This window comes from Periplaneta americana, chromosome 4, assembly GCF_040183065.1.
Source record: "Periplaneta americana isolate PAMFEO1 chromosome 4, P.americana_PAMFEO1_priV1, whole genome shotgun sequence".
NCBI classification, from domain to species: domain Eukaryota; kingdom Metazoa; phylum Arthropoda; class Insecta; order Blattodea; family Blattidae; genus Periplaneta; species Periplaneta americana.
In genome coordinates, this window is record NC_091120.1 from 110,266,355 (window position 1) to 110,279,757 (window position 13,403).

Here is a 13,403-nt window from a genome sequence, read left to right on the forward strand (position 1 = left end):
ATCTATCAATTGAAGTTATTTACAACCAGCTGTATTATTTTCTTGAATAATCTTGATTTTTCAGATTAAGTCCACACAGAATTGAAATTAAATGTACAGTATGAAATACGGGAAAGCTTGTTAGGTTGCTAAAGTAGCATAATGGGTGATGGAACACTATTTGTTCTGGCTCGTACAACAAAGTTTGCATTGAAAAAAGTATCTCAGGAGCGTTCGTGCTCGCGAGCACATTTGTACTGTGATGACAAGAGCACTAAATATCATTAAAAGGACACAGTGGTGCTCGCGAGCACCAGGTTGACAACGCCTGTATTACACTAATCAGACTTCAGATATTATTATTGTGACACATATAGTCAAGTGAGATGTATTGTCAGATAGTAGAGGTACATTTCAGCCAGAACCCTAATTAGAGGTGACTGGCTGGCTTTACGAGGGCTGAAAACGGAACGGGTCTGCACACTTAGGCACGTTTTTGCCCATTGTGAGCCCTATACGTGGGATGACTGTCGAAGTCCAAGAGGCTGTCTGGGTGACATTCGTGAATCCGACGCTGACAGTTGAACCATCCTACCTCAGTCCCTGATATAGTCAGGTTCTGTCCGCATACGAGTAGCCGGGGCCCCAAGTCCTTTCTATATCAGAATTGGAAATCCGCAGTACCCTCAAACTTCACTCCACCCTATTTTTACTATTATAGATTATAGGTGAAATGAGAGGGACGTGGAATGTTAGAGTCAAACGGGAGTATACCTAGGAAACCCATCTGCGATGTTTTCTTTGTACACCAGAAATTGTACACTATCTGGCGGGTATCCTGAATGGAAGGCCTGCGCGCTAGCGTTTGAGACATAGACGCGATTCAGTCAGAGGTATTTCTTTGTTTAATTCTGTTTATACCTGTGAATGTGATGGCATGCAATTCGGATATCCCCCTAGAAAACTTTGGCACGAAGCTCGGGTATTTTTTCCCTTTCTGCATGGCCATGTCTAAAACAATTCATTGACGGATGTAATTCATTTAAACTTCTGTGGGGAAAGTAGTGGAAAAATGTTCGAAATAATTACATGATTTTAAAATAGTTAAACAGTCCAGGCGTAACATTGTCAGACGTTTAAGTCTTTCAGACCGACTCTATTTCAAAAATCTGAAACGTGATTTGGTTTTCAATTTTCAGATCGACTTAATATCAGTGCAAAATAATACGTTTTTATAAATTAAAATTAAAATTTCACGGAATTTATGAAAGTTTAAACATTTTCAAACACATTCCTCAAAAGTAACTAAAGTGCACTTATATCTGTTTGCTTCTGAACCCTTAATTGTTTTGATTTTTACGGTACAGAAGGAGCGATACGAAGAGACCGGCACTATAAATCACAACCCCATCTCTCGGCGTTGGAAGGAAGTTTCGAAGTAAATGCCCATCCATTCCCTATATTCTGTGAGTGTGCCACTTGTCTTACTTTGTTCGTCCTCTTTTCTCCTTTGAGATAATTTGGGACAATACGGACTACAATACCTCGAAATTCAGCTATTTGTAAAAGTAACTACAATGTTCGTTCGTGATACTCAAGAGAACGGATTTTGTCAATGTCTGAAAGTAAATTTCATAGTAATAACTAAAAACATCAAACATTTCATATACTGCAAAATTTGGAACTCCCAGATTGGAGTCTCTTGTGCAATGAGGTTATGAAGATAATTGCACAGCGCTGACACAAACTGATTATGATGTAAAATTTTAAACTTATCAACTACTTGACTATGATATAAGATAATGCTTCACATAAATACTTATCAGTAATTCCTATGATTCACATTGCAGTTCATGTTTGGTCAACATGTTCGCTTTCACTGTACTTGCGGTCTGTGTGACAGCTTGCTTGGGTACGTAAATTCAATGTTCGTAAGTTACAGTGTGTAATTTTAAGTACAATAATCGATTAATGTTCCATATTATTATATACTTTACTTTCCCTCAATTATCTAACTCATTTATAAGTATTTATTCATTTCAGGCGCTGTGCCTATACCATTCATACAGGATTATGACGAGAGAATTGTAGGTGGGCTTCCAGCAAACATAACAAACTTCCCTTACCAAGTGGGTAACAATAAATTACACTAAATATTTGTAATTACTACAAAAGTTGTATTAATTTAGAATATGTTTTGTATTAATCAGTAGACTACAATATTACTATAATATTATGCAAAGTATTTTCATTAAATTTTGATCGTTAATATTATTATTAATGTTATCACAATATGAAAATTACAATTATATAAAATATATCTCGCACAGGCTAGTTACTTATCAGTGTGAGTTAAATGTTAGTTTCTTTCTTGCAGTGGATTATACAGAGCTTTTCACAGAAAATATATTTGGCTCAGGTAAAAGCCATCGGCATTTTACTGTTATAGATCTAACACGATTTCTGGGGAAACAGCAAGTACATTTCCTCAGAATCGTAGCTTGGGAAGGTTTCTTGTTGGCGTACTATGGACAGCTAACACAAGCTGAAGGGACGTCGAGTTTATAGAATATGTTATTTGCACTCAGTGGAGTTAGTTCAGTTTAGTCCATGAAATGCAGAACACATTAGAAAAAGTGAATCAGTATTTATAATAATATCGTCGACTTAGAGCGTAAACCTGAAAATCTGAGGAAATCTGACAAGGGAGGCAAAAAACTAAGTTTAAATTAACTCTGAAGCTTTACGACCAAATCCAAAGTACAAGTGGCATTTGTACCTATACTTTGAATTTGGTCCTAAAGTTTCAGAATTAATTAAATCTCAGTTTTTTGCTTCCCTTGTAAAATTTCCTTTTTGATAATTAGCAGGTTTACGCTCTAAGCCGACGAATGATATTATTACGAATAAATCGTACAAAAATGCCGCAGTAGATTTCCATGAAACTATCCTGGCGTTCAATTACAATCCGATTCAACAATTCAGAATTCAGCGAAACAAGTGAGAGACTCTCTCTCAGAAGAGTGCTAGAATGTTTGTATATTTACGGTAAACTGTCTCATATTTTTTTAGAAAAGCGCATTATTTGCCTTCTAAATGAAGAGAAACTAAGTTTGAAAAGTTACGAAATTGTTATTTATCTAAAATCTTAAAATACAATAGTTAATCACAAATTTAATGAAACGGACCATGTACCTAGGGATAAAATCTGTCAATAAGAGCGTGTGTCCAGAAAGTTTTCAAAACATGTGAAATATGTATTAAGTAGAATGATCGATAGTATCAGTACTTTTTACAAAGTAAACTAATAAATTACGTTTGCAATGCAATGCATAATTGGAGATGGTATTGCCGATAGCTGATGGCGCTAAGCGGGCTGTAAGTTATCCATGTTACTTTTAGAACGGCGTTATACAAAGCGATATTTGTTTCCAAGAGCACACTATACTGACTGTAAGATTAGTGAGAGTCTGAGTTGATGCATAATTGTCATAAATTAAAACAGAATTAAGTGAAGTTAATTCTCGAAGGCAACTAATGAAATAAATGCCATAACACGAAATTAGAGTTGTTAAATGATATTTTAAAGATTTTAATTCACTACACCGTTAGCCCACAGTTTCAATTTGTGTTTTATACATGGCATTTTTCTTTGAAAAATAAAACATGCTGTTATTCTTTCAATTTCTAAATCTGGAGGAAAAAATGGCATGAATAACTATAGGTCAGTTTCTCTATTCTCTTGTGTTCCTAGATTTCTAGAAAATCCATTAAAGTATGCTTAATTTGCTTCTTAAAAAAAACATAATATATGCCTATTGCACATTAATCAGTTTTGCTTTCGAAATAATTTTAGTACTAATGAAGCTATCTTTAGTGTAATCAAATATATTGTCACTAATTAGGACTGTAAAAATTAATATTTAGATATTTTATTGGTATTAGAGAATTCTTTGATACTGTGAATCACCTTATATTATTAGAAAAATTAAATAACATAGCAAAAATTAATCGAATTGTTTTGAAATTGTTTGCATCTTACCGTAGTAACAAAACACATCTAACCAAAATTTATAATGACTTTAGTAACATTCGAAATCTGTATCGAACAGGAGACTATCCTTGATCTTATTTTGTTTTTAATATAAAGCCTAGGCGCAAAGAATACGTGTTCATAATTCTTGTGTTCGCTTCGTCTGCGATGTCCGTCGCGCTGACCACATTATCCCATACTTCCAAACTCTAAACTGGCTACGGCTTAACGAACGTAGAAATTTTCATTCTCTTGTTCTCCTTTTCCAAGTCCTTCACACTTCTACACCTACCTACCTTACGTCCCGTTTCAGTTACCTGTCATCATATCATAATCTCTTCACACACACGCAAAATAGCCTCATACTAGCCTTACCAACACATAAGACACAATCGTATTCATCATCATACACAATCTCTCTCTCGCGCTTGTGGAATACCTTACCAGTGACATCAGAGACTGTCGGAATTTAGTATCGTTCAAAAGCAAACTTACTATGCATTTTCTTACTGCGTAGAGTAGGTTTAATTTTTACTTATTTAAAGAAAAAAAAAATTCTCTCTTCTTAACTTTTACAATAAACTGTCTAGTCTTTATTAATCAGTTAATCTTTTAGTACTGGTACTTTGATTTTTATTGCATTTATAAATTTACTATTACCTGTAATTATAATTGTAATTGTATTCTTAATGTTGTAGTTGTAATCCCCTGGTAGAGGGGAAGAGAAGGCCTGATGGACTTAGGTCTACCAGATTAAATAAATAAATAAATAAGTAAATAAATAAATTAATTAATAAATTAATAGATATATATTGGCAATTAATTTAGAAAAATTCAGTGGTGAGATGTTTTCGTATGTAGGTGACATTGTTGTTATATTTCCAGGTAAAACTTGCGATGATACCTACCTTAATGCAAATAATGTCATCACTTTATTTTTAAACATTGGTTTGATTCCAGACTACTTGTCTTAAAACGTACTAAAACTACGGTTGAACCCTTTTCGTTAATATCTGTTAGTATGAAAACTCATGATTCGCTCTTGTATTTAAAAATTCATACATTCAATTTTTCTTCTAATAATTGTAATTGTCCAATTCTAGATTAATCCTCTCAAGTTAATTATCTCGGAATAATAATCTACCATTGCTTACGTTGGGATAAACATGTTCTTTTTCTTTGCTATAGATTAAGAAATATTATTCAATTTTTTTATCCTACGAAATTAGTCGACTATCCATACTGTACGACTGATTTACTTCGTATTAGTACAATATGGTATAATAATAATAATAATAATAATAATATTATTATTATTATTATTATTATTATTATTATTATTATTAATGGTTTATTTTAACTGGCAGAGTTAAGGCCATTCGGCCTTCTCTTCCACTCAAACAGTATGATAGAAAAATATTACATTGCTATGAATATAACATAATTAATACATTACAATACTACAATACAATATAATACAATGACAATTCTTTTCATCTTCACAACACCAATAAAATAATTATGTAATAATAATAGTAATAATAATAATAATAATAATAATAATAATAATAATCATCACCATCATATCTAAATTAAATTAAATTATTAAACTCGATCACAATTGAGGCGGTAGCCGGAAAAAGGGCCCATAAGCAAAAGTCATGTTTCAAGAAAACAATGATTCAAAAATTTATTTGTATGTCATTGCGATTTGGATGCACTTTTATCAAGATAACAATTTTCTTACTGTTACAATAACATTTGTCTACAAGTTTTGTTAAATAATATATTCCGACTTTAATAGTGTTAATAAAAGAATATATTTTATTGAAGCATATTATAGGCCTTTTTTCCAGAGAACAAGTTTATTTTATCAAAATACTTTCAGTATGATTATATTTTTGCAAAATTTGATATCAGCATTGAACGGCGCACATTACAGAGGTTTACGATTTCATAATCATTTTAGTAAAATTATATTTCTTACATATATCTCATAATTACGTCGTAAATTTTAGCGAATACGTAATAATCAAGAATATCTATTGGGTACAGAATACAGATTACAAGTTATTTAATATTAATCTAGAATTGTTTCACACTCAGTGAAGTTTACACTTCATTGCACATCCTTGATGGACTCACATTCACTTTGGGAATCATCTAAGTACATTGATGTTTTCTCCCACTCCAAGTTTTCTCTCTTCAATATGTTTTGCACTTCACATTCAGTTTTTCACCAGTCTTTTCTTTGTAATAATCACAGAATAACCCAAAGAGAATCTTGATATTTAGGTTTGGGTTAGTGGACAATAATGGATCTTGCTATGTGGAATGGATTGTAGATATGACTGCAGTAAATCCCATTATATTGTTGTTAATTTTATATGGTCTGTTTTCATGGGAACTCCTTTTCCCCTCAAATCTTTCACCTTTTAATACTTTGCCTTGTATTACTCTCAGTCTTTTGGCAAACATTTTGAAGATTTCCAAAATCATTTGACGACACACCTCTTGCTGAACATCACTTCGACGCAGAGAATATGTCCATGCATTTTCACGACTTACTTTTGGATTTTAAGTTACATTTATGACTAGTAGATTTTTTATAACAGACCTGCCACTGTAGTATCCTGCAGTAACTTTATTTGCCCACTGTAAAATATTTCGAAGAGATCTTTCCGTTCATCAGCAGTGAACTTGGAGAAACATTCCTTCTGGTAGCAGGAGGTAATGGGTGCAAAAACTTAACTTCAACAATAGCACCTTCCGAAGTTACATAAGTGATATGTTGTTTGTTCATTTTTCTGTCTTCCCGTTTTAAGTTCATTTTCATGTCCTGTCTCCTCTTTTTTCGTTTATGTTCATTTCATTCCATTTTGAAACAATTCAGATCGTACACAGATCATAACTGCTACACACAACACAATTGTACTGCTTGCAGTGCCTGCCTCAAAGTGACTGTTTTCATGTTTACTGCATTCCACAACTACGCAAGAGTGGATGAGTTCATTCAATTAGCTACCCTACCCTCTGTGTACAAGATATTGAAACGAAGCAACGCAAGCAAGTAGATTTTAACACGGAGAATCGATTTAAACATTCTCCCGAAAAAGGGCTTATAGACCCATGGGCCCCTTTTTCGGCTACCACCTCAATTATAACTTCAATTTGACTGCGCCCGTAAGAAATCGTTTACCTTTTTCTTGAAAGTGGTTATTGTCTGGCAGCCCCTAAACTTCCGAGGTAGAGAATTCCATTCACGGGGGACTGAGACAGTAAAAGAGAATGAATAGTGGGATGTTCTATGGGCAGGAATTGCTAGGATTTGGCTCTCCTGTGATGTGGTGTTTAGATTATGATTGGAGGATAAGTAGTTAAACAGGGAACGAAGATAATTTGGAATAGAAGTGTGGACAACACGAAACAGAAGAGACAGCGAATGAAGTGTTCTACGGTTATTAAGTTGCAGCCAGGATAATTATTTGAACGAGGGTGTAATATGGTCAAATTTGTGAGCATTGCTGTTGAATATGACACACATATTGTTCACACGTTGCAGCTTTTTCGAAAGTTCAGTTGTCAAGTCTGTAAGTTTTACGTCGCAATAGTCAAACAGTGGTAGTACGAGGATTTTAATTCTGGCGGGAAGAAGTTTCTGAGTGGGTTAAGAGAATGCATGGTATATTACACTCTCTTGGATATTTCCTTTATTTGGAATTCCCAATTTAAATTTTCGTCCAAGAAACTCCCGAGGTTTCTGACGACGGAAAGGTACGGAATAGTGGCATTATTTATTGTAATAATTGGGATATGTCTGTTGTTCTTTGTGTTCAGTAGTCTCTTATGTCCAATTGTTATAGCTTGTGACTTACTAGCATTTAACCCAAGTCCGAACTTATTCGCCCATGAAGAAACTTGATTCAAGTCATGATTAAGTTTGCCAATAGTTACATCAATTTTGACTGGTCGGGAGTGTATATACAGTTTTAAGTCGTCTGCGTAAATGTTATACTTGCAGTAATGTAAGTTTGTAGTCACGTCATTAATATAAATGGAGAAAAGCAGTGGTCCAAGCACGGTACCTTGACTTACTCCTAATTTCGTGTATCGCTAAGGGGAAAACGGATTTTGTACTGAGACACATTGTTGACGATCACAAAGATAAGAGTCCATCCAATTAATGCAGTTGTCAGATAAGTATAACGTTCTTAGTCTTAGTTGCAAGTAGTTGGTCAAGATCAACTGAGTCGAATGCTTTACTGAAGTCAAGTAGAGTTAATATGGTCACCTCGCTTCTGTCCATTGCTTCTCGCATGTCTTCAGTCACTTTGAGTAGGGCAGTTGTTGTACTGTGTCCTGTTCTGAAACTAGATTGGTGTTCGTTGATAAGTTTGTACATGTTTAAGTGATCTGTCAGTTGTCGGTGTACGATGTGTTCCATTGCTTTGGAGAGAGTGGGGAGAATATTTATAGGCCTGCAGTCGTTTGGAGAGGTCGGAGTTTTCGTTTTAGTTATAGGTGTTACTAGTGCCATTTTCCACATTTTAGGAAAAGTATTAGCTATGAGAGATGCATTAAATATATTGGTCACTGTCGGCACATTCACGTCAATTATTTTATTTAACAGTGATATGCTGATACCGTCTATGCTTTGTGCGTTAAATTTCAGTCGTTTTAGTGATTTTCTGACGTCAATTTCAGTAATGTATGTAAAGTGAAATAACGTGTCTATTGTAGTCGAAGCATTAGATGTCTTCATTTGTTTGGTCCTTTTGTAGAGGTTCAGGAGGTGAGGTGGTGAAATGTTCATTCAGTTCAGTAAGTGATATGTCAGTGGTCTGTACCTGCTGCTTCTGTTCTCTTAATCCCATGAAATTGATAATTTTCCATAGCTCTTTCGTACTAACAGAAGGTTGGATGAGTGAGTGAGCGTGACGAAGTCTTGCGTGTCTGATTGAGTGTTTGTCCGGTTGCGTAGGCGTCTATACTTATCGTAATGAGAAATACATTTTGTTCTTCGGTATTTTCGATATGCAGCATCTCTTTCCGCCATGAGTGTACGCAACGATTCGCACATCCAAGGAACAGGTCTTCGAGTAGTGGTTCGTCTAGTTTTCAGTGCTGCGTGTTTGTCATATAGCTGGGTGATTAAATTATTAAATGTCTCAACTTTTTCGTCTATACTTCTCATCGTCCAGATAGTCTGCCACGGTAGTTTAGTTGCGTCATTAATTAGTTCGTCATGGTTAATGTTAGGTCGCGATATGTTACAATATGAGGTTTACGTCTATGACATCGTGAAGAAAATTCGAAGTAGATAATATCATGTTTTGATATTCCAGGAGCAGACACTTTTCCATTTGTTATTACGTCATGCGGTTTGTTTGCCGCCAGAATGTCTAGTAACGTCTCTGAATGAGTGAGATGTGTAGGTTCAGAAGGGAGAATTGTCATATTGCAGGACTAGAACATGTTCTGTACTTATATTGTTGCGTTGCCATTAGCTAAAAGTAAATTTGTGTCAAAGTCGCCAAGTACTACAGCATGTGGATAATTGGGAATCAGATTCAGCAGTGCCGCTTCAATATCACACAGGTGATTTACCTTCGGCAGTATTATAGGATAGGGTTGTGCTTTTAGTACCTCCCTCATGTCAACAACACTGCTACAGGGAAATTTGCATTAACATAAATTTAAAATTAAAAGATCAGACAACATAATGCTTGACAGAACCTAAATATAACAAAATTGTAGCTTATAATCACTATAGCAACTTCGGTCCAAGGCTCTATAACAACATGACAACTAAATTAGCAAACATTCAATTTTGCTAATGATCCTTATTAAAAAGCAATTAAAAATTACTGCTTAGGGATGCAATATAAAGTTTCAATTACTGTAATATCTGAGTCATTCCACGTCAAATCGCACTGCAAGAAAACACGATCTTCTCGGAAATGGTCGAATTTTTTTCATGAATTCCACACATCAAATAAGGAGACACGTATTGTTTTATTTTCACAATTATTAATTACACTAGGGAACAAATGAGAACTTTTTTCTGCGGTATAAATATAAATATGCAACTTTTACTAATTTCGGTCTGCTGAATTCAAAAATGCATTTTGTTTTGCCGTACCACGTCAGGTTTTTTGGCACTGTAGCAAAACGTTATTTTGCCACAAAATAAAATTATAAGTTACAGCGTGTTCGTAGAAATTATATAATTATTTTGTGTATCTGATTCGTTAACACGTTCATCTATTTTTTTTCTACGATGCATAACAATAAAATAAACAGTCAAGAATTCACAGAAACATTAAACATATATACTGTACAAGCAAAACATTTTACTAAACTAAATTATAAGAACAGAGAGCTCACCTTAAAAAATGTAGCCTATGTTAGACGTCCTCGGTTTCGCTTTTTCTCTTTCCATGGAATCTTAGTGTGTGCGAAGTCCTCGAGTATTCTCTTCAATACTCCAACAGTAATCGGCAATCATATTTACATCTCAACGTCCCTGGTAGCGTTGCTCTACCTCTTTTAGATCCTATGGAAACTTTCACCTAGCTATTCACTGAGGGCTCCTAAATTCGCAGGAAGGTAATCTATATGGTCCATTAGAAAGTGGAGCTTTAGGTTTTATGTCACAACGGAGCACTTTAAACTTTCGCAACATTTTTCAGCAATTTCCTTGTTCCGTGGATCCTTCACGTTACCAAGAAATTTCTTCACAATTTCTTTGAATGCGTTCGATGCACTTTCTTCTGTTTCTTTCATTGTAAGTACTGGTGAAATTGTGGTCCATCATCAGTTTTCGAATTTGTGGGCCATCAAATATTCACTCCCTGATTTCAGCGTGTAACAATGAAGAAGAGTTCGTACATAAGTACTGGAAGCAAGAAATATTTTTGTCTAGTGCCTTGACAAACTGCTTCATAACTCCCAGTTTTATATGTAAGTTAACTGGGGAAGTATTTATTTTCTTATGAGCAACGAGACTTACATTGCTAATATTTTTGTCTGCTGGCGTTAGTTGCTTTCTTTCAGGACAGTATACAATGTTCCAATGTTTGTTCCTCGCCCTGCTATCCACTCGCACAGGAAGCACGGAAATTTTGTGTATCCTCCCTGTTGTCCCAATAGTAAACCAACAACCTTCAGGTCACTGCATATTTGCCACTCATGTTCATGATATTTAATTTTTTTCGAGAACCAACCTTAATGTTTCATATGATTCCACTAGGACTGTAGAATGTGGAAATGGTATGGACGCTAATTTATTGCCGTTAAGAAGCAATACTGCCTTAAGGCTACTTTTCGAAGAATCAATAAAACCCTCCAACTTTTGGGCTCATATACCTCCTCTCCCAACTGTTTTAGTAGATTTCTCAGAACCGTACAATATACCATCTATCTTCCTGTGTACAGTATTACCGGAAAAGTTTTTCACGATTCCTGTACCACGAAAATGTAACACCAGGTGCCAACATGTTCGTCTCATGCAGTCTAGAGCCTAGTAATTCACTTTTCTTTTTGTGAGTCCTAATTGACTTACCACATCATTCAGTTCGGGTTGGATAAATTTTTTTGGTGAATTGTCAAATTCATCTGGATCAGAAAACATCTCAGTATCTGCATTCGGGAACTGCTTTCAGATTCACTGTCATCCCAGTTTCTGGTGGTGTAGGTACAGGTAAGTCCATGAGAAACAGGCCTCAAAGCTGACCGAAGATTTGGATACTTAATTGATTTCTTGTTTTCCTTGTTGTAACCAGTAACATTAAACATACAAAAATAACAGTCATCATAGTGATTCCTCTGCTCATCCCATACCATTGGTATAGCAAATGGCATTGCTCTCCGTTTTCCTGCATACCAGTAACGCAATCCTTGTACACAATTGTTACAGACACTTTGAGGTACAAATGATTTATCCATGTCACCAACTTTTACTTTGAAGTAAGCAAAATATAGCTTCTTTACAAATGAATCTATTTTACGAACTTTTCCATCGAACAAATAACACCCACAAATATAGCACAACTTCTGAGGATTTTGTATACACTGTCTCCTATGCAATCCTGATGTACTCGCCATATTCAGTTTTTAAAATCACACTTTTGCACTACGATTCTAGGGACGCCAATATAACAAAATTCACACGTGTTCATGGAAATAAGCCAGCAGCTCAACTGACAAGATTTAAGAACTGTATATTAGGGTTTTCTGTGAAGAACGACTTCCGGCAAAGTGAGAAAGGGGATGGGGTGATAGGGCATGGGATGATGAAACATCTTTCTGAGATCAATATTAGAACAAAACTATTTAGTTGTGGAAATTTAGTGCCATCAGCTAGAGGGCGCCTCGGCTTAATGTATAGTGAATACTGCGTGGCAATAAATATCGATAAATTGAAATTGCGACAAAACTAGACGTGATACATAAAAAATGAAATAATTTTCGGCCTCAGGGCATCGATTTCCATACAAATTACCAACTTTCTTTTTTACCGCAGAAAAGTTGTTCCCTAGAGTTATTTGTGTAGTTATGACTATTTGAAGTTACGCAAATTATTCGCGCACTGTTACATAAACTCACTTGGAACTCTGTGTCTACATATAATTGAGATTTGTGGTTTGGCGCATTTGAAAGAACAATACAACACTTTTTATTACTTTAGGCCTATCAAAAATAAATTAAAAATTTGGCCTATTTTTTTAATCATTTATTTTTCAAAGCAAAATTACTATATTAAATAGCCAATTTAAAAATCTAAAAAAAAATGCACTTGTTCCCTGATGTATTATCTGTAAACTACTGCATTTATAAATATGGGATCGGCACACATACATTTGTAACAATTTATTTTCCGGAGGCATGCACGCGCTCGAGATGCCCAGCTAATGAACTGCTTGCAGCCATAGGCTAGAAGGCTGCCCGTGGCAAGTTTTACGAAATCCCCCGTTGCATCTGATGTCATCATACTAATCATCAAATGGTTAATACCTTAAGGAACAGTAAATATCTTATCTAAAATTGTTTTATTATTGTCAGCTCAGCTCAATGCTCTATGTTTATACTGTAATATAGCCAAGTGTTTGATGATAGCAAGTCTGGGTAAGGCAGTAAACTTGATGGCAGTAAACAGATAGCAGGAGACAAAATATAGAAGAGAAATATAATCACTTCGGGTTTTATTTCACGCAGTGACGTGACTTCTATACAACTTGAGTGATGGTAAAGATCGCGTAATATATAACAAATGTTTAAATCCATTTACCTTCCTAATCACGCTTTTAAAAAGAAAAGTACACTAAGACGCGTAAGTCGCGACTTATTGATAAAGCTCAACTTAAAGGAGTCTTTGAATGTGCAAATATGT

General features: G+C 34.9%; 1 protein-coding gene across 1 annotated transcript in view; it reads left to right on the forward strand.

Moving 5' to 3' along the window:
• Positions 1–1,797: 1,797 nt before the first annotated feature.
• LOC138698109 (trypsin-1-like) overlaps positions 1,798–13,403 on the forward strand; it is a 30,736-nt gene continuing 19,130 nt past the window's right edge. Inside the window, exons 1-2 of the mRNA XM_069823840.1 lie at positions 1,798–1,891; positions 2,023–2,108. Of these exons, the coding sequence (XP_069679941.1) occupies positions 1,846–1,891; positions 2,023–2,108 (132 nt within the window). The 5' untranslated portion in view covers positions 1,798–1,845. The remainder of the gene's footprint in view (positions 1,892–2,022; positions 2,109–13,403) is intronic.